Source organism: Calidris pugnax, unplaced genomic scaffold (genome assembly GCF_001431845.1).
Source record: "Calidris pugnax isolate Ruff unplaced genomic scaffold, ASM143184v1 scaffold251, whole genome shotgun sequence".
Taxonomy (NCBI): domain Eukaryota; kingdom Metazoa; phylum Chordata; class Aves; order Charadriiformes; family Scolopacidae; genus Calidris; species Calidris pugnax.
Genome location: NW_015091133.1, coordinates 1,507,017 through 1,528,697, shown reverse-complemented (window position 1 = coordinate 1,528,697; position 21,681 = coordinate 1,507,017). Strand labels below are relative to the sequence as shown.

The 21,681-nt window shown below is 37.9% G+C and overlaps 1 protein-coding gene across 1 annotated transcript in view; it reads left to right on the top strand.

Annotated features, from left to right (window-relative positions):
* Positions 1-21,681, top strand: part of ME1 (malic enzyme 1, NADP(+)-dependent, cytosolic) — a 175,287-nt gene that overhangs the window by 26,535 nt on the left and 127,071 nt on the right. The window contains exon 2 of the mRNA XM_014958527.1: positions 16,964-17,097. Within this exon, the coding sequence (XP_014814013.1) occupies positions 16,964-17,097 (134 nt within the window). The remainder of the gene's footprint in view (positions 1-16,963; positions 17,098-21,681) is intronic.

Genomic DNA, 21,681 nt, shown 5'->3' with positions numbered 1-21,681 from the left:
ATATTATAGCTTAGACATATGGTCTTATTTTGAGTGCCAGTCCTGATGAAAGAAATCTGTTCCTTTCAAGGATTTTGTATTGCTATGCCAAGAGACTCGAAATTGACACTTCTCTACAATGCTAGGAGCAACTTTGAGGCCAACCCTTTTGGAGAAGAAGAGCCAAGAGTAGCCCCTCGTGAAACCAACCCTGCTGGTTTGGGACATCTCGGCTCCCAGTTCCCGCAGCAAGCAGTGGAATACGTTTGGTAAAACAGTCAGGACTAATGGGGAAATAACAGAATATTTTTAGATATTTAGATATATTTAGATATTCAAGCGCCACATCCCGAGTCACCAGAAGTTACTGTGAACATCTGAAGGCTCCTATACCTTCATGGCAACTGGTCTGAATAGTGTCTGGCTGTACTACTACAGCAAAGGTAGTCAATGTACAGACAACCACCATGAATGTGGTCCACTTCTCCATTTAGTTTCTACCATAAGCTGTTTAAAACCCTCAAAAAGGTAGTTTGGGCAACTGAAGCTAAAGACCGGGTTTTTGTGATCTTTGAAACACTTTTGGTTCAATTTGTTTTGCCGTTTGAGTTGAGAAAAATGAAGCTTGCGTATTTTGTTGTTTAATTTTTGGAGCCTTTTCATTGTGATCCTTTCGTCTCTTAGAGAAAAAGCTTGACACTCAGAAAAGGAAAATTCTGCCTTGATGTCAAAATGTGTTTGTGCTGGGGTTTTTTTTTGTTTCTGCTTCTTTTCTTATCTCCTTATTTCTCACCCTTGAAGACACTGCAGATTCTTAACATCTTGGCGTGGGTGTTCCTATAATAGTGTGAGACAAATACATTTGAAGATTACTGCCAGGCTGGAAGTAAGATCTACTCTCAAATATATGTAGAAATAGTAAAACTAATAAAACAAAACCCCCAGTAATGGCTTCAAGAAGTACAGTTAACTTGTCCTATGCTTTCCTTTTCTTCATCAGCTGGTCTTCTAACCATGGGGTACCTGGTGAACATTAAACCCTAAAGAAGGGGCTGCACTTTTCATGTCAAATAACCAAACCCCAAAAAGTTTTGCATAATGATGTCCAGAAAAGCAACGCACCCCAAAGAAACTTTCCCTTGAATGTTCAGGAAGTTAAGGATAGAAGTGATGCTTGCTCATGTCCTGTGGATCCACTGTGTCATGGATTTCAGCGTGGACTTTGGTGGGGAGGAGTGTTTTTTTTAAGTAAACCATATTATTTGTGGGTCTTTTTGCATGCTTCCATCTTCTGTAATGAGTAATGAGAATATGCCATTTGAATTTTAGGAACCAGTAAAATAAATTTAGTGTGCAAATTTGTAACGTGGAGGTTAAGAAACAAATAAAACACAGGCTTCTTAGTTGGTTTCGTTACTGTATTTTTTGTTCAATTTTACATTAAAGGGCCTTAATTTTGGTGTTACTGTGGATTATTGAAATGTTTCAAGAAGTGGACAGGCATTTTTTCTAGTTAACTACATGAACCGATGAAAATTGATGATCTTTTTTAGCCCGAGTAGATCTCTGTTGCCTAAATAATGTTGCAAATAGATTAAAAAAGATTCTTGTGCTCATTTTGTACAAGTGATGGATCCGGCATGACCATTTCCATTAGGAAAAGCAATAGTTATGTAGCTAGAAAAAGCTTTCAATGGGACTGGGTAGTTAGTAGAATATGTGAAAAGTGGGAATGGAGTCGCAATATTTCCTTCAGGTTCAATCAAATAAACCTGTGTTTAATGCCAGGGCATGTTTTTCAATGTCAGCACAGGAAATGCTTTTCTTAATTTTCGGTGGGTTTTTTTTTCCGTTTTGTTTTCATGTTGTTTTAGACTTGAATTTCTGTGAGTGGCACAGATGGATAAAATCCATCCTTTCCAAGGAGTAAGTCCTTGGAAAATGGTAGGAACTTAAAGTGAATCGTGTCTACTGGGAGCGGGGGATTCTTGGCATTTTTTCACCTTCACAAATTTTCTGTCGGGTAGAACTGTTGTGTGCCTGATAGCAAATTCAGATGGCTTTATATTGGCTCATTTCCTTAACTACCATTCAGATTTTATTTCCATAATATTCACTTTTCTTTAATCTAATATTTGCTTTGATGAGTTTAGCTCTTTTGGAGAGCAGTCAAATAAAAAGAGAAGCGATATACCCCGTTTTATCACAGCTTTTTCTGTGATTTATATCAGTCTGATCTTTTCTCTGCAGATTCTAAGCAGATACACTTGATATACAGGTTGTACCTTGGCAAAAGCAGAGCTGTATGAATCCATCTGGTACAGCATTTTTAAATGGAATTGTTCTGCCATTAGTAGAAATCTTCCTTTGATCAACTAACTTTTTCCACATTCTGGAAGGCTGTCACATGACTTTGCTTTCTCTCCATAAATGGTTAAATTACAGTTTTAGCTAACAAAATCAGAGCTCACACTAAGATTTGTATGTATCTTATTCTTATTTGTATGTATCTTATTATTCTCTGTATCTTATTTTTCCTGTTGAATTTATGGTCCTTGATTTTTTAAATTTTTTTTTTTCCTCCTGTCTTAAACTAAAGGGGTAGAACCAAATAAAATTGTAGCAAAGTTCAGATAAGTTTATAATTTTCAGGAAGATGTATAAGTGTATGACAAAATTGCCTGCACTCCTCTATCCCTTGGTGGTTATTTCAGATGCTGTGATAAACTTTGCCCGTGGTTTGAGTAATGAGCGTGGCCACTTATGGCTGCTCGGAAAGTTTAAGAATTCAAAATGGAAAAAAGACCCTGTCATCATGAAACTGGTGCTTTGTTGCTGCGTCCTGAGCAAAACTGACAGATAATGTATGTAATGAAAAGGAAACTATTGATTATATATGTGTTCTTTCACTATGTATTGGGTTTGCATGGCAAGGTTTTGGTATTGAGGGGGTTACAGGGGTGACTTCTGTTAGAAGCTGCCAGAAGCTTCCACCATGTCCAGTTGAGCCAATGGTCCAAGATGGACCCACTGCTGGCCAAGGCTGAGCTCAACAGCTTCTAAAGAAGGGGCTGCACTTTTCATGTCAAATAACCAAACCCCAAAAAGTTTTGCATAATGATGTCCAGAAAAGCAACGCACCCCAAAGAAACTTTCCCTTGAATGTTCAGGAAGTTAAGGATAGAAGTGATGCTTGCTCATGTCCTGTGGATCCACTGTGTCATGGATTTCAGCGTGGACTTTGGTGGGGAGGAGTGTTTTTTTTAAGTAAACCATATTATTTGTGGGTCTTTTTGCATGCTTCCATCTTCTGTAATGAGTAATGAGAATATGCCATTTGAATTTTAGGAACCAGTAAAATAAATTTAGTGTGCAAATTTGTAACGTGGAGGTTAAGAAACAAATAAAACACAGGCTTCTTAGTTGGTTTCGTTACTGTATTTTTTGTTCAATTTTACATTAAAGGGCCTTAATTTTGGTGTTACTGTGGATTATTGAAATGTTTCAAGAAGTGGACAGGCATTTTTTCTAGTTAACTACATGAACCGATGAAAATTGATGATCTTTTTTAGCCCGAGTAGATCTCTGTTGCCTAAATAATGTTGCAAATAGATTAAAAAAGATTCTTGTGCTCATTTTGTACAAGTGATGGATCCGGCATGACCATTTCCATTAGGAAAAGCAATAGTTATGTAGCTAGAAAAAGCTTTCAATGGGACTGGGTAGTTAGTAGAATATGTGAAAAGTGGGAATGGAGTCGCAATATTTCCTTCAGGTTCAATCAAATAAACCTGTGTTTAATGCCAGGGCATGTTTTTCAATGTCAGCACAGGAAATGCTTTTCTTAATTTTCGGTGGGTTTTTTTTTCCGTTTTGTTTTCATGTTGTTTTAGACTTGAATTTCTGTGAGTGGCACAGATGGATAAAATCCATCCTTTCCAAGGAGTAAGTCCTTGGAAAATGGTAGGAACTTAAAGTGAATCGTGTCTACTGGGAGCGGGGGATTCTTGGCATTTTTTCACCTTCACAAATTTTCTGTCGGGTAGAACTGTTGTGTGCCTGATAGCAAATTCAGATGGCTTTATATTGGCTCATTTCCTTAACTACCATTCAGATTTTATTTCCATAATATTCACTTTTCTTTAATCTAATATTTGCTTTGATGAGTTTAGCTCTTTTGGAGAGCAGTCAAATAAAAAGAGAAGCGATATACCCCGTTTTATCACAGCTTTTTCTGTGATTTATATCAGTCTGATCTTTTCTCTGCAGATTCTAAGCAGATACACTTGATATACAGGTTGTACCTTGGCAAAAGCAGAGCTGTATGAATCCATCTGGTACAGCATTTTTAAATGGAATTGTTCTGCCATTAGTAGAAATCTTCCTTTGATCAACTAACTTTTTCCACATTCTGGAAGGCTGTCACATGACTTTGCTTTCTCTCCATAAATGGTTAAATTACAGTTTTAGCTAACAAAATCAGAGCTCACACTAAGATTTGTATGTATCTTATTCTTATTTGTATGTATCTTATTATTCGCTGTATCTTATTTTTCCTGTTGAATTTATGGTCCTTGATTTTTTAAATTTTTTTTTTTCCTCCTGTCTTAAACTAAAGGGGTAGAACCAAATAAAATTGTAGCAAAGTTCAGATAAGTTTATAATTTTCAGGAAGATGTATAAGTGTATGACAAAATTGCCTGCACTCCTCTATCCCTTGGTGGTTATTTCAGATGCTGTGATAAACTTTGCCCGTGGTTTGAGTAATGAGCGTGGCCACTTATGGCTGCTCGGAATGTTTCAGAATTCAAAATGGAAAAAAGACCCTGTCATCATGAAACTGGTGCTTTGTTGCTGCGTCCTGAGCAAAACTGACAGATAATGTATGTAATGAAAAGGAAACTATTGATTATATATGTGTTCTTTCACTATGTATTGGGTTTGCATGGCAAGGTTTTGGTATTGAGGGGGTTACAGGGGTGACTTCTGTTAGAAGCTGCCAGAAGCTTCCACCATGTCCAGTTGAGCCAATGGTCCAAGATGGACCCACTGCTGGCCAAGGCTGAGCTCAACAGCTTCAGTGGTAGTGCCTCCGGGATAACATATTTAAGAAGGGGGAAAAAACCTGTGCAACTGCAGCTGGAGAGACAACATGTGAGAGCAATAACTCTGCAGACACCAAGGTTGGTGAAGAAGGAGGGGAGGAAGTGCTCTAGGCACTGGAGCAGAAGTGCCTGGAGCCTGTGGTAAAGACCAGGCTGTCCCCCTGCAGCCCGTGGAGGTCCATGGTGGACCAGATATCCACCTGCAGCCTATGGAGGACCCCATGCTGGAGGAGATGGATGTGCCCCATGGGAAGCCCATGCAGGAACAGGCCCCTGGCAGGACCTGTAGCCCAGGCTGGAGCAGGTTTGCTGGCAGAACTTGTGACCTGGTGGGCAACCCATGAATGCTTTCATTTATGCATGGTTGGAATCCTGTGAGGCCCTTGATGATGCGCCTTTTCAGAGGTGTTAGGGATGAGTCCCTTATCTGAAGAATTTTTTTTTCCTAATATTTGAGTTCTAAACTACAAAAACCATCTGCTTTTATACTTCTACTATATTCCACTTGGTAAAGGAAAAAGAGTGGTAGGATAGCCCCCAAAATTTCATAAAGCTCACAAGGATTCAGTATTTGGCAAAGGCTTATAGTGAAATTTAGAGTTTTCTTGCATTAGACATGATAAAAACATTCACAATTAATATCCACGTAGATTTCTTTTCTACATTCTTGAATAGCCATCTGACACAGTCTGGAAAATCAGGGTTGAGGCCATGGAAATTAAATGACAATTTAGGTAATAGAAGTCTGTCTAGCGTAGTTTATCAGATAGTAAAGCAGAATGACCTAGTAATATAATCTTTCGCCATATTTTTTATTAACTCTATATTAAGCCAATTAAGTCTAACATTTCTACATACTTACTGAAGAAAGCCAGGTGATTTATTGCTTGCAGTAATTGGTTACGTGATACTGCCCTTAAGAAGAGAGAAGTTAATGGCTGGACAAGGCTGATGCAGAGAGGGCTGGTGAGATTGGACGGCCAAGAGTTGGTTCTGGAGGTTGCAAGACCAGGCTGGTGGCTTGGATTTAAGATGTCAGGGTAGTATAAGTCAACTGTGTTAGTAGAGTGGTTCACTCCTACAGCTCCATGCTATATAATTAACCTCTTACATTCTTTCCAGGATTATTCAGTGTATCATCATATGCTTGTTTCTCATTTCTGTATGTCTTAATTCCAAGAAGTTTTGTTTCTCTCTTCATGGTTACAATACAAAACTGTTCTCAGCTGGGGAGGCCTGAGAAGGAGGGAGGAAAAAGTTGCTTTTCAGAGTAGCATCCTCAGTAAATTCTGGGGACACTGAGTGGGGAAGCAAAAGAGTGGTTTCAAGGAAAGGTCTGGAACTCTGCATGTGCACTTTTATATTTATTAGGGGGAGGTAGAAACTGCAATGTTCTTGATAGCCCTGTATATTTCCCCATAGTGATAAACACGTGTTGTCAGGAAGGCAAGTACCTCTGCCTGTGGATGCTTCTTTCAGAGATTCACATACATTGGTTTCTTAAGAGCTGTTCCCTCTGCGAGGCTGCACTGCTTGCTCACAATTTATTTGCATTTTTAGGGTAAGTGGTGTGTGCTGATGCTTATACCAGAAATCACCCGTAAATACATTTTTTTTAGTTTTTGGTATTTGATGTTAACTTTCCACGTGCATGTTACCGGAGCCAACCATTTCTGCTGCTGAGTTGCATAGTCTGGATTTATCCAAGAGACATCTTTCACAGGAGGGAAGGTCCAGCAAGAAAATGTGGGTGTAGCACCCAGTTCAGTCCCATTCAGTCCTGGCATTAGTGAAATAAGTCATCTGGGTTCTACAGAAAACAGATCTTACTTTAAGAGGCTGGGTACCAGTTTGACGAGACTTACAGAAATCTTGGTTACAAAATACGTATTTGGATAATAAAACTAAAACTTGCGTTGGCACTACACAATATTTTTGTTGCAAGAATAAATTGGTTTAAAGTAAAGGCGACACCTCTGCTGATGTCCTTTTCTGTTGCATTATCTCAGGCTGTTCCTTTCAATTTCATTTATGGCTGGACTCGATGATCCTGAGGGTCTCTTCCAGCCTAGATAATTCTGTGATTCTGTGATTTATACCATTGTAGTACTAAAAGTGAAGACCATAATGTTGAGATCAGCCTCTGCCTTCCTCTAAGAAACTCTGTTACAGTATTTAAAATATTTATTTGTGTTAATTTTTTATCATGCTAGTGAAGAGAAATTTGTTGCCTAGTCCTGTCAGAAGCCCAGAATACAGTAGCTGGTAATCTGTTTGGTCTCTGAAAGGCAACAATAAAATCTGTTAAGCATATCAGGTTTATCAAATCCCCTCAGGATTTCAGGGCTTACTAACCTGTATTTGGATAAGTACTTATTTTAGACAGATGGAATTTTTGGCAGTTGCTGAAATTCCTCTTCTACCTACATGGAAATCTTGACTGACTCTCAAATAATTTTGCAAATGTAAGTAGTTCATACTGGAGACTGCATACTTGGAGACTGTAATTTACTTATAAAATTATTACAGTTGGAGACCTATTATTTGGCTTTTCATTTGGAATTTCATTTTGGTTAGCAGTAGATGTCACATGTCAGCTGATATCTAAATTCCCCTCATAAATAGAGTTTCCATGTTAGTTATTCCACTGATAGTCTCTTTATTAGAGTTATACCAGTACTGATTCACAGCATCTACTGTACAAGTGAATTCATTTCTTAAGTAGGATTTCAGATAATGGTCTAGTAAAACTTAGTGACCTCTTTGCTTAAAAAAAAATCACTATCATGCATTAAATGTTAATTCCTGTGACTATAAATTATATACCTAAATGTATAGCTGTACGTTTATGCATCTGTAGAAGAAAGACAATATTGACAAAGGCAGAAAATTAACCAGATTAATTTTGTTACCATGATTCGTCCAGGGGATTAGAGCTCTAAAGTGGCCTACAGCCTGTGTTTTTAATCTATAGTATGGGTAAACTGTGTTGAAAATTGACATCCATCATAACAACACGCTCAACAGGTCTGAAAGTGGTGTTGCAAACTGCTGTTGTCTCTTCCCAGAATGGTTCCCACAGCCAGAGCTTTCCTAAGTAGGCATCTTCGAGGGGAAGTAAATCCCAAGGGAGTATTAAACTAATAAAAATGGCTCAGAAATAGCCAGGGACAAAAAACAACCCCTGAATATTTGTTCAGCTTCTTTGGCTCTACAGTTGAAGCTGTGTTTCATGCTGTGGTTTGGTCTTGTCTTCTGGTTGCAACCAGGAGAGCTAAGACAGGTCTCTCTGCAGTGGTATGATGTCCCCAGTAGGCGATGAAGTTTGGGGAGACATGGATCGCAACCAATATTTTTTAGTATGTCTTTAATTATTACTAACAAAATCGAGCTGTCTTCTATGCAGTTGATGTATGGTTGATATCATTGCCGTAATGAGCTATGCCATGTTGATTTCTCCAGTAACTTTGAGCCTCCCAGTTGACAGTAGGTGCATATGAGTGCAAATCTGCATTTGGTCTATAGTCAGTATTGTCACTGGAGCAATTTGGAATAGTGACTGCAAAGTATCTATGTAGGGTGTGCTGGATCTTTCTTTAGGCTTTTTATTTTAATCAATATTATATATCCTATGATTACCACGGGAGGATAGGTACCTAGATTGCATATGAACCCCTAAATTTAGTGTTTAGCTAGACTCAGTCCCATCCTACATTGTTCCACAGCACACAATGTATTTTTTTACATATTATTATCTTGTTCAGCTTGTCATTGTCTGCTGTTTGTGTAAATACAACCTTCCCAGACTAAAGGTGAGGAGAGACTGTGCAACGCAGAGAGATTTTACTGTGTATAAAAAAACCAAATATATACAAAATGTTTCTTAAAATGGGTTTATTGCTCGCTTTCAGGTAATCGCTTACAGTAGGTTAAAGGAAGATCGCTAATATATATATATATTATGTATATATATAAAAAAGATAATAAGAGTGCTGTGATTTGTCATTTCTAACGTGCTGGTCTGAATGGAGCTCGTATGCAATCACCGTGTCGGCTCACGGCGAGGCTGCCAAGCTGCCCACACGTTCCCATGACGGATCTGCCAAGAGAAGTCTGATCTCCTTCTGGCCATCTGCATTTGTTTTGAGTCATAAGTCCCTGGGTGTGTTTATTAGCTACTGTATTTAGTCCTGCTTTATTTGTTGGGAGCTGGGTTTTGACTTTTGTTTCAGTTTTCCCCGTTGACTTGACTTTTTAAGTCTGCTTTTGAAAATCCTATGGACTTTAGAATGGGGCTGTGAATGTGCTTCAGGTCTCTCAGCTTTTCTGAAAACTATAAAAAACTCTGTGTGTTCAGTGTGCTGCGGCTGATCTATCACGACTCTAGAAAAACAACTTTGAAGTTACAAATGCCAAATGTCAGGGTATCGTTCTTCAACTTAAATGCTTGTTATAAAGCTGTGTTTGATAAATGCGCATAAAAGAAAACTTGTATCTTTTGGCATTTTATAGCTGAAACTGGGGCAGTTCCTTCTCTTCTTGTGTGGTCAGTTCTGTGCCCATCAACTATAGTGGTTTGTTGTTTTTTTTTTGATTTAACTTCAGTGTCTCTCACAGTCTCACAAGTCCTGGTGCATGCCTGTGCACAAGGGCTTATCTCCTGAATGCCCAAATGATGATGTGAGCATAGTTTGGGGGGAAAATAACTGTACTTTTTTGAAAGATGGCAATTCTGTCTCACCAGTGACTTTTCTACTTGCAATCCGATAAAACCTTAGATAGTGTTTGCATTACATGGTTGTTTTTTTTTTGATTTAACTTCAGTGTCTCTCACAGTCTCACAAGTCCTGGTGCATGCCTGTGCACAAGGGCTTATCTCCTGAATGCCCAAATGATGATCTGAGCATAGTTTGGGGGGGAAATAACTGTACTTTTTTGAAAGATGGCAATTCTGTCTCACCAGTGACTTTTCTACTTGCAATCCGATAAAACCTTAGATAGTGTTTGCATTACAAATGGTTACCGATCTTCTTTGCTTCTGAAAATTCACTGAGCTTTTTTCTGTGTGGGTTTCCAGAGGGTTGCAACAGAAATTTCTAACTTTGATGTTCAGTTTTCATTTCTTAACTCAGTGCTACACATCTTCAAACCATGGTAACTTTCTGCTGGTGATCATATCCTGGCCTCTTACCGACTTGTAATTGTATTTGCCATTCTGTCTCACCAGTGACTTTTCTACTTGCAGTCTGATAATACCTTAGATAATGTTTGCATTACGAATGGTTACCGATCTTCTTTGCTTCTGAAACTTCACTGAGCTTTTTTCTATGTGGGTTTCCAGACAGTTGCAACAGAAATTTTTGATTTTGATGTTCAGTTTTCATTTCTTAATGCTACACATCTTCAAACCATGGTAACTCTCTGCTGGTGATCATATCCTTGCCTCTTACCGACTTGTAATTGTATTTGTCCTCATTCTCCCTTGTCTTCATGAGTACCATTTAAAAGGATTATTTTTATCTCTAAAATGTTAATAATCCTGATTTTTAAAAAAAATCAAAATTGGATTCTGCTATTGAAGCCCTTCTTTTGCATGTTTGCATGCATAGTTTTTACAGCAAACTGTTCCTAAGAAGAAACGCAGAGCTCCAAGTTAATGTAAATTGAGAAGTTGTGGGGCTGTGTTTTTTCCTCATTCTCCCTTGTCTTCATGAGTACCATTTAAAAGGATTATTTTTATCTCTAAAATGTTAATAATCCTGATTTTTGAAAAAATCAAAATTGGATTCTGCTATGCCCTTCTTTTGCATGTAGTTTTTACAGCAAATTGTTCCTAAGAAGAAACAGAGCTCTAAGTTAATGTAAATTGAGAAGTTGTGGGACTATGTTTTTCCCTAGGTCCAAAAGATGACCCCTGAATGACAGAAAACGGTGTGTGAATTTACACCATTAAAAAAAAATTACTCCCTCTCCTCACATAGTGGGGTGCTTTGTGTGACCAGTCTGGCCTAAAGCACTGGTTGCAGAAGAGATGTTCATCCAGATTGCTGCATTGGTTGCCTGTGCTTGTAATATTTTTTTGGCAGTCGTGACAAGGACAAGTAGAGGAACGAGCAGTAACATCTTCAGCCATATGTGGTGCTCCAGCCCCAGTGCCTGGCCATGAACCACGTTTGTTTCCAGCAGAATGAGTTTATTACGCAGCGTGTGCTCAGATTAGCTATTCTAACTATTTCCTGGGGTTTGGGCCTTGAAATGAATGTTGGACACGGAGTATTTAAAGTATTTGTCTGGTTTCTCTGACATCATGTTTGGATAATAAAAATGCAAAATAGAAGGGGAATGCTTGTAAAACTTTATTTTTGCTTCTTCGTAAGGTGATTTTTAAAACATACAAATTATATCAAATATCTCAGAGGGATTTGCAGATCATTAAACTCTTAAATGTAGCTTAAACGTGGCATATTTGTATAGAGATTTTATAGAAATTTCTTTGAATAACATACAAATTATATCAAATATCTCAGAGGGATTTGCAGATCATTAAACTCTTAAATGTAGCTTAAAACGGTTGAAAATTCATCTGTGGCATGTTTTTATAGAGATTTTATAAAAATTTCTTTGAAGGTGTAAAATTTTGCAGGGTTATGTTTTGTTTTGTTTTTAAAATATGATCTTAAAGGGACTTAGGATATTTTAGGTGCCTGAAACTGTTTTCATGTAGCTTATACCCAACAGGACCATACATACGTTTTGCTGCTTCCTCAGCCCAAGAAGTGTTCCTTAAAATAAAGCGAAAGAAAACTGTTTTATTAGTTTTGATTTGAATTCCTCCTTACCAGCACTAGAGTAGTATGGCGAGCCAAAATTACTGAAGAGAAAAGCTCAGCCAGCAAAGGATATGCTTGCAAACAATTATGCATATCAAAGATCATGTTTTCCTAAGGACTGTGTCTAGTTCTGTGGCTGAATTTCTCCTGGAGATAATCTTGTGCTTAAAGTGGTGTGAGCAGTTTGGGATGGAGTGTGACTGGCGACTCATAGCAATGCCAGTGATTTTTCATCTGGGACACTTTGGTGGGGAAAAAGCTGTTCTCCAGTAACTGGGGCATGTTTTTGGTCTTTCAGCCAAAAGCAGCATTCGTCTTGTTTGCATTTCCTTTTTTTTTTTTTTTTTAAGATTATGGAATTGCAGGGTTCTGCAAGTCCATTTGTTCAAAGAACTGATTCAGATCTTGACCAGACTTGTGTTCCAGGCAGCTGTGGGATTTTCTCAGAGATTTGCCTGGCCAAGAGCTTCCCGGCCTCTTTCATTCTGCTCCAGCTGCTGCGGAGGGAACCTGTGAGACGTGGTGGTCGAGCCAGTGATCCTCCTTCCAGCCATGGCAGCAGGCCTTGTGCATATCCCAGTCCCACCAGATTTGGGTGGTTCTTTCACAATATCATTGACATTGGTTCACTGCACTTTTATGATTGAGATAATTTTTATTTTTTTTTTAATGGAGAGGGTTTTTTTAACTTTTTGATGGACTCTGAGACAACGATGAACCTACTTGTCCGCAATCCCCAAAATAGAGGCTGTGATTTTTCTCTAGTAGAGAGAAATCTCTCTTAGATCAGCAACCCAGAAATTTATTTCTTGTAGAATAGATGGTAGTTCTAGACATGCTTCCTTGCTACACCTTTTTACCTTCCTCTTCATTTATTCCTTCCCACCTCCATCAATCCAATCTGCTCAACTATACATGCAGGTCTGTGCATTGGTGTTGATGGTTGTCTCCCGAGTCCCAGGGATGACCTGAAGTCTTACAGGCCTTGATCTTCTCCTACTGGAGGCTGAGGAAAGAGTCACTGAGTCAGAGAACCCTAGATATGGACATGGTTTCCTCTTCTAAGACATCATCATTCTGCATGCGTCAAGCTAATAGCTTTGTAGCGTACCTGCCGTGAGGCCTTCAGAAAGAAATAAGCGTTTTTCTAAATGAGCAGGAGTTCCTAAAAATGGAAATTTTGGCCTACTGGAACAAAAGAGATCTTGACAGGAACTGGAGGAGGATTGCCGCAATGAATACTGTTTGGAGATGGCTCTGGCTACCCTTTAGTGAAGCTGAATTAGATGCGTGTCAGATATGCTATCTGAACAAAAAGTACGTTGATGCAATCTCACTTGTATTAAGAGATAAGAGTTGTCTCTGTTGACTGTGAACAGAGGCTGAGGCAGCTCTTGAAATATTTTGAATGTGCTCTCTGGCTTCTCAAGCACTGCTTGAGAATTTAATCAAAAGCCAGTGCAAAAAGCTGTCTGATGAAAGATGATGTTGTGCCGTTTATTCTGTTTTATGGCTTTTCAGTAATGCAGCTGAACAAGACAACTGATGTATATGAAATTGCACTAGAACAACAATTGTAGTTGAAGGGTTTTGGGGGAAAAGAGCAAGGCTGGGCAGAGGACATGTAGTTAAGAGCTGAGTTGATAAACAGATAGAGACTAAATAATGAAAAATTCCCGAGGAATGTGCTGTGGTAGAAATCGCTGCTGCAATTACAAAACTTCACAACATTACAAATGGAGAGATGAAGTCAGGATTAAATGTGCTTGTGATGAGTTGAGTTGAACTTCTTGAAAAATGAAAGGGAAAAACCCAGGCTTAGAGAGCTTTCCGTGTCAAAGGAGCAATGAAAACCCCAACCCAACAGTTCCACTAAAAGGTTTGTGAGAAAGAAAGATAATGAGGTGGCTAAAACCAGCTTAGTTTTACCAAAACCAGAGCATATAAAGAAGTATTGAACCACACCCCTTGAAGAACTGCAAACTCTTACCTGGGAGGCTTAATAATAACTATAATTTTCATCTCTATGATGTACACATATATCTTTTGAAGGCAAAAAGCAGTGAATAGATCAAACCAAATTAGGTAAATACTTATGGTTGTGGTCTCCTGCTGCTGTGCTGCTTTTAGCTGTCACACTGTTGTTCTTCTTGGACAGTTTATTTGTGATACAGAGTGTGAAATGAAGATGTTCCCAGTTTTTATTACAGTGGGGGTGCACTCGAGGTGATGGAAGTCTGTCCCATCCAGGTGTGCACAAACTGCAGCTCTTGGGAGGAGAAAGGAGCCTGGAAACCAAGCTGGACCTAGAGCCCTCTCTGCTGGATGGCTGGGAAACAACACTTCAAACAGCAAAAAAAATAAGAATTTTGATGTAGGAAAGAAAATCTGAGAAGCTAGTGCAAGAAATCGAGACATAGACCACAAAGCTTATCTAGATAAGCTCTTCTTATTATTAGCAGATGAAATAGCATGCATTTATTACATAAAATGGCATTCTTTTATTATATCATCAGGTGATATGTTTTAATGATAATTCTTTTCTTTTGAGCGTACTTGGTATCTGAGTGGAAAAAAGCAACTAACATTCCATCTTGGAAATTTGAAAAATTCATAATATCCGTGCCAAAGAAGAGTATGCAAGTAAAGATTTTAAAACCAACCATCTTGGAAATTTGAAAAATTCATAATATTTGTGCCAAAGAAGAGTATGCAAGTAAAGAATTTTAAATCCACGTGTAGCATGGGAGGTGTAGAGGGGTGCTGTATTTTTGTAGTAATGCCCAAAAGAAATTAACACTTTCTGTTTCCAATCTGTGGAAAATGCACTATTCCAAGACAAAGTCCTTTTTAAAAAAAGCACTTGGCAAGATGTGTCAACTTTTTGTGCGTCTGTTTTAAAATGAAATGTATTTTCCAGTAAGAGGGGAAACCCTATTGTAAAGTCACACTTTATTTACCTTATTCTTAAAGTGAAGGCAAACACGGACTTTTTTGAATTTTATTCTTTCAGAAAATTTGTCTAATAGAAACTAAATAGAACTAAATAGAAGGAGGGGAAAGGAGAGGTGCAGAGAAGAATTGGGTTGCCAGTTTATTGCCAGCGCTGAGAGATCCACTAAAACCATGCAGCTCCCTCAAGTCCAACCATTTGGAACTGATGCAGAAGAGTGTGTGTGAGCACACATGCACAGCTTTTATGTGGGTGTTTTTTTTTTAAAGCCAAAAAAAGACTGCTGAAGACAGGAGGGATCAACTTTGAATAAACTCATGAGGAGCATTGACTCTCCCTTCTTTCATGGTCTTTCAAACTGAAGGCACTCACAACATATCTGGCCACCGAAAATTCATGTAGGGACAAAAAAAACAGGGGCGTCTGCACTTCTGGAAACCTTTGAATTCTTGTGTGCATGGAAAACTGTAGTAAAATAGTTATGGACCTTTATTGAACTTGGTTTCCCTCCATTTCTATGTGTGGGAGAAGCATGTTCTGGGAAGGTTTGATGTTCTGTAAAGTGTTCATTATGAGATTTTTCTTTTCTTTTTTTTTTGGGTTATCATTTCATTTAAGGGTAACAACTCGATTAATGGCATTTTAGTGCAGATAGTGTAGTGGGGTTGCATCAGGGGTTTTTTTTCTACTTTTTTTTCAAGAAACAATGACATAACCACTTGAAAATTATTTTGATTAAAAATGGTGTAGTAAGTATAGAGTAGTAGACGGGAAGATTTTCTAGAATATTTCTGTTCTGTAAGAATAAGTTTTGTGAAGTGAGTATTTCTGAAAAAAAAAAAAAGAAGAATGAAAAAGAAGCCTATTCAAATAATCAAACTAACTGGTGTGAATTTATCACATTGTATCCCTCACGTGGTGTTGTGCGAAAGGCATTGTGTAAAGGACTGTGAATTTGTTCTCTTGAAAAGGCAGGAGTAGTGTGAGTGTACACTGAAGGATACCTTTTGTATTTGTGCTCTTGCTTTATCTGTTTTTTTCCCATCATTTGTTGCCCCAGCTAATTCTAATGGTAGCACGAACAAAGAAATTTTAAAAGTATATTTATAGAAGTAGTTGTGAAAGTATCTTAGCAGTATTTCTCTTCTACAGGAGAGAAAATGCAGAAACATTACATTGCCATGTTTTCCTCTTTCATCTCTCCCAAGGTGTTTTGCCAAATATTTTTTTTCCATAAGAAACAAAGTATTTTGTATATAGTTGTAAGATAGGTGTGGAATATTAGGCAGCTGTCTAATGGCTTGTTTATACATGTGTATATTCACAGATGCATATATCTTCTTGGTAGAGTAATACCAAGTAATACCAATACTTGGTAGAATCTCTGCAAATCCACAAGCTGGATTTAAGTGTTAAGCATTCTGGGACTGACCACATAATATTAAAGAATTTAAAATGTCTTTTCTGGGTGCAATAAGGAAATCCAGTAAGTCAGTACAGATTTTTCTGACTGTAACTGAATGTGAATTTGAAAAACAAAATAAACGTGAACCCAAGTTTGCATTGAACTCCCTATGGCCACGTTTCTATTGACTGACCTCAGTAGGTACAGGACCAGGCTCTTTAAATATAAAACTATAGCAATGACTTTATTGTACCACAAAGTTCCCTTAAAAATTCACATGAACATCTGAGATAACCAAGACCTTGAAAAAATTCCAGATATTAAAAGCATGATGTTTACACTGAAAAAGAACATTATCCATGCTTTGTGTTTAGAAGATACCCAAGCAGAAGAGTGAGTGAAAATATACTGCTGCTCTCTTTAGCTGAAACTTAATAATATTGCAGGTTATAGTATTGCAGTGTCAGAAGGTTTTATCTCATTCTCTGCTGGAATGGAGTTATTTTACTGTACAGCCCTGTTCTCTTACGACAATAAAAACTTTTTTCAAAATCATTGCAAAATTTTTAATTCTGTTTAATTTTTAATAGCTTTTCTGATGCTGACTTCACCTGTGCTATCATTTGCTGCAGAATTTTCTTAAAGTTAATATATCTCATATCTATGCATACATTTTTTTTTTTTTTTTCAGGGCATGGCTTTTACCTTGGAGGAGAGGCAACAGTTGAATATTCATGGATTATTGCCACCGTGCTTTGTTGGTCAAGATGCCCAGGTTTATAGTATACTTAAGAATTTTGAAAGGCTGACATCTGACCTTGACAGGTAAAGTATGGCTGTGAAAACTTATCCTAGTTATCAAACCACGAATCCCTTTATTTATTTATATTTTTTTATATTGCTGTGGTGTTTTTCTCCAGTTTTTAGCAAAATAAAATAATTTGTGTGTTATGTGTAGATTTACATTTAAGACCACTGATTGAAAGACTTGGTAACATTTGCATGCTGGAGACACTTCCTTTGAAGACTATCAAGGATGACATCTTGGGCTCCTTTGCAGAGATAAAACTCTTGTGTGAATTGAGTGTGCAAAAACTCGCACATTCAGAATGGGATTTGCAGCTGTGTTTATGTCAAGTGTCTGAAAATTTTATTGGAGTGTGTCAGTAGAGATCCTGCTCTTAGAACATGTGCGTTACACGTGTGTGAGCTCAGTCCTTCGAGTTCAATATGCGAACTCTGATCTCCTGTACTCGTATCGAAGCATTTTGAAGGGAAGAGTGACTGTGATCCTGCCGCAGTTACTCCTTGAATACCTTCACTGATGGAGAATACCAGAAGACACTGAATATTTATGACAGGCTGAGAGAGTTGGGGTTGTTTAGCCTGGAGAAGAGAAAGCTCAGGGGAGACCTTAGAGCCCCTTCCAGTCCCTAAAGGGGCTCCAGGAGAGATGAGGAAGGACTCTTGATCAGACAGTGGAGCCATAGGAAGAGGGGGAACAGTTTTAACTGAAAGAGGGGAGATTTAGATGACATCTCAGGAAGAAATTCTTTGCTGTGAGGGTGGTGTGACACTGGAGCAGGTTGCCCAGAGAAGCTGTGGCTGCCCCATCCCTGGAGGGGTTCAAGGCCAGTCTGGATGGGGCTTGGAGCAACCTGGTCTGGTGGGAGGTGTCCCTGCCCAGGGCAGGGGGTTGGAACTCCATGATCTTTAAGTTTCCTTGCAACCCAAACCATTCTGTGATTCTATGATTTTAACTGGAACTTGAAAGAAAATCTCAAGTGCTCCCTCTACGGGGAGGGGCTCAAGGACAACCTTGTGTAAGAACATCCTGCTATTGCCTTCTACTGAATGTAAGTGGACAATTTCTAGAAAAAAAACCTTATTTTTCTTCCAGTATCTGGCATCATCTTCACTCTCATAGGAGCAGTGGTTAAACAGAAATAAAGAGAAGCTGTTGCTTTTTTCCTAGAGCTTGGATTTGATAGTGGGTGTGTACCTGTGTGTTTTATGTCCAAATAGAAAAGAGAAAGTGCAAGCATTTCAATATTGCAGAGGTGGAAGCTGCCTTAGAAGGATGTTGTCTGATGAAACATTAATGCTGTGTGTGGCAGCATCTTACACTGGCAGGATTGTAGCTTGCCCTGGTTTTGATTGGAAAGAGGGTGTGTGTAAATTCATGAGGCTTTAGCTGATAGTTCCATGGCATGACATGTTTTGGCATGGCTGAAACTCCTTTGCTGAATTGCTGTGCTCTGAAATACCAAGAGTTCATACACAAAATGAATGTGAAACAGCAGCAAATATATTGCCTGGTATGCTTGGCAAAAAAAAAAGGAAGCCAATAACAGGAAATAATTCTAGTCCTCTAACTTAATTTGGAAAAGCTGCCATGGATTCTGCAAGTAATTTAATCTTCTTCTTTTTTTTTGTTCCTCCCCTGTATGTTCTTAATTGTCGTTCTTCTTGCTCTGCGTTGACGCTGGAATTGTTGCCCCTGACACAGCCACATCTTCTGTCTGGGCATTTCTTTCTTTCTCCCAAGAGTCACACTGGGAAAATGTTTTACTGGGTGTGTGAGCATTAGGAGAGGTGCCACCAGATCACTTTTCCTGAGAATGCTGTGTTATTTTGGTTTTTTTCTTATTCTCTGGCTTTTGTAGCATTCCTATATAGATACTGATGATGCGAAGTAATGGAGCTAAGACTCTTACACAGGTTAAAAATAATAAGTGTTTCCTCCCACTTCCCTTTATTTAACCTCATGTTTTGCAAGATAAAAGCAAAGAAACATCAGGTTTGGGTTTTTTTTTACCATTCCATTTTGCCTTATAAAGTGCATGCCAGGGGTAGCAGGGCCACTTATCCTAAGAAATCATCAGTGATTTTCTGGTTGTTATATCAGTTTCCTTTGGTGTTTTTTGGATGACATTTGGTTTATATCCTTTTGTTGCTACTGTATTTCATTCCCTTCCTAATAGCAGACTAACATGAGAAGTTCTTAGGTGAAGTAAAGGCAAGGGGAAAAAGTGAGATACTGAAATGTGGACGCTTGGCAACCCCCTCTGCCCTACTTGCCAGGCCTTAGTTTTCATCCTCTGAAACTCTTCTCCAAAATCTTCATTCAAGACTCCTTGTCTGAGGACAGATAATATTTGTCTCCCTTTTTATAGCGCAAATGATTGTTCTCAGTGGTTTATTGCTTGTTTTCACTATGTTTTCAATTAAATGTGGGCTTCAGTAAAAGATTCCATTAAATATTACATTTTGAATATATCTTTTTTTAAAACACAATGCTGAAAACCACTTCATCCTTTTAGTTCTGTAGATTGCTTGGATGTTTCTAGAAGATGCATATTTGTTGTCTAATGCATTATAACCAGCACCACATTGAGGATGGAGTGTTATTGGTTTTCCCCTTAAGAAAGAATTTTTGGGAAAGTCGATACCCCGTAGTTGATACTATGCCGAGAAAGAAGAGATATTTTATACCTGCAGCTGAAAAGTACCCTTCTGATCAAAATCACGCTTCTCTGTAAATATTTTTCACTTTATAATAATATTTCTTATTAGGATATGGCCAGGAATGTAATATTTGAAAATATGATTACAAGTAGTATGCAGTTGTTATCTTTGCAGTTTCTTTCGCATGTTCTGAATATAAAAGTGGCATGATAATTGCAAATAAGGAAATAAAACTATAGGTTTTAATGCTTTAGGACAGTAGAACGAAATGGAGAGTTTTAGCAAATAGTTTTTTGATTTGAAACTCCTGAGGAAGCCTTTTGCTAAACTTTACATTTCTTTTGTAAAAGATTTCTTTGCCCCATTGAAAATCCAGGCTTGATCTGAGTAATAAGAAAGGGTGATGAAAAGGTATTTTAAAGCCTTAAGTATCCAAATCTCATTTTAAATCAAAGTGATAGAAAGAAAAAAAATATGCTGGCAACTGCTTTGGAAACACAGTGATGTGGCTTGAATGAGTATTTGCAGCCTCTGGTATGGAAGAGGCCAGAGCACACATGATTTTCTCTCACATCACTTTCAAGATCTTCTGGAAACAAAATTAATATCTTCAAATATATTCACAACTCTATGTGAAACGAGCTTGTATTTCAAGGTAAATGTTGGGATAATCATCATTAGGAGAAAGGTTTTTATAAGGAAAATGCTCTAAGAATTCAAGGACATTGAAAGACGTGCTATATCATAACAAAGTATTGGGAAAATGAAAGGTTGGTGGGGAAATGTAATAATATGACAGAACATTAGTATGTCTGTACACTTGTAGCTGAGAACTATGAGGGCAGGATATAATTTAACCTTGGAGAACATTCAAAAATAATGTGTGTGACAGAAGGTGGTTCTGGATACCTCGTGGTGATGGTATTTAGAGTATGTCTTCATCTCCTTGGTTTCTAGATCTTTACCTGTTTAGAGTCTCCAGTGCTCTCAATGACACAAGGGGAGCAATGCTGTTTTGCTTCACTTCTGTCACCTCATGAGAGTCACCAGCTTCCCTAGCCTTGCTTATAGTGCTTATTAAATTTTTATGTAGCAGATGGCAAAATAAACGTTTCCCTGATATAGAGGGATATACAAGCTAAGCTTGAATGAAACAAACGCAGATTTACCAAACTCTTCTTTGTTGGTGTTGCCTGACTGTATTTGTGTCTTCTTAAAGTAGGAATTAGATTTTATTGCTGCATGTGATGCATGAATATGCTGAAGAAAGGTTCATATCAATAATATTTAAGCACACAAACCTCCAGGCTTTTGAAATGAATGTGTTGTGTACATTTCCCCAATGTGTAATGAAATGATAGGCATGTAAAACTTTTAAGTATAAGTGATTAGTAATCCACTGCAAACTGAAAAAAAAAACCCAACCTGCATAAATTTATACATATATTAAGTTAAAGTATTTACATAAGCCTATTGGTATAGAAGACTACTTAATTTTTAAAGTAATACCTAAGCTTGCTAAAACTAGTGAATAGAGAGGTGAGATTTTAGGATCATCTAATTCCTAAATATTAAGTGTTCAGAAAGTGACTGGAGTCATACCTGTGTAAACAAGTGTAACTTGAAGTCAATCATAGACTGATACCATCTGTCATACTCAACATTGAAATTTGGCTTCCTGGTTGGGATCTTGGAGCAGTAGTCTATTTATTCAACGTTAGAGTGATGGTATTCAAAAGCAGATGAAGCTAAGCATGTTTTTTTTTTTCACTCTCATTTCTCTGAATTTTTTTTTCTCATTAGTTTTCTTTTTAAAGAAGTATAAAACTTCTTCAAATGCAATTAAAAAATGATTTCCATTAGGAGATAAAGCATCACAAATTTCATTACAAACATAGACTTCAGGGACGAAAGGCCATACGTGTATGCTTTGTTTTTGAA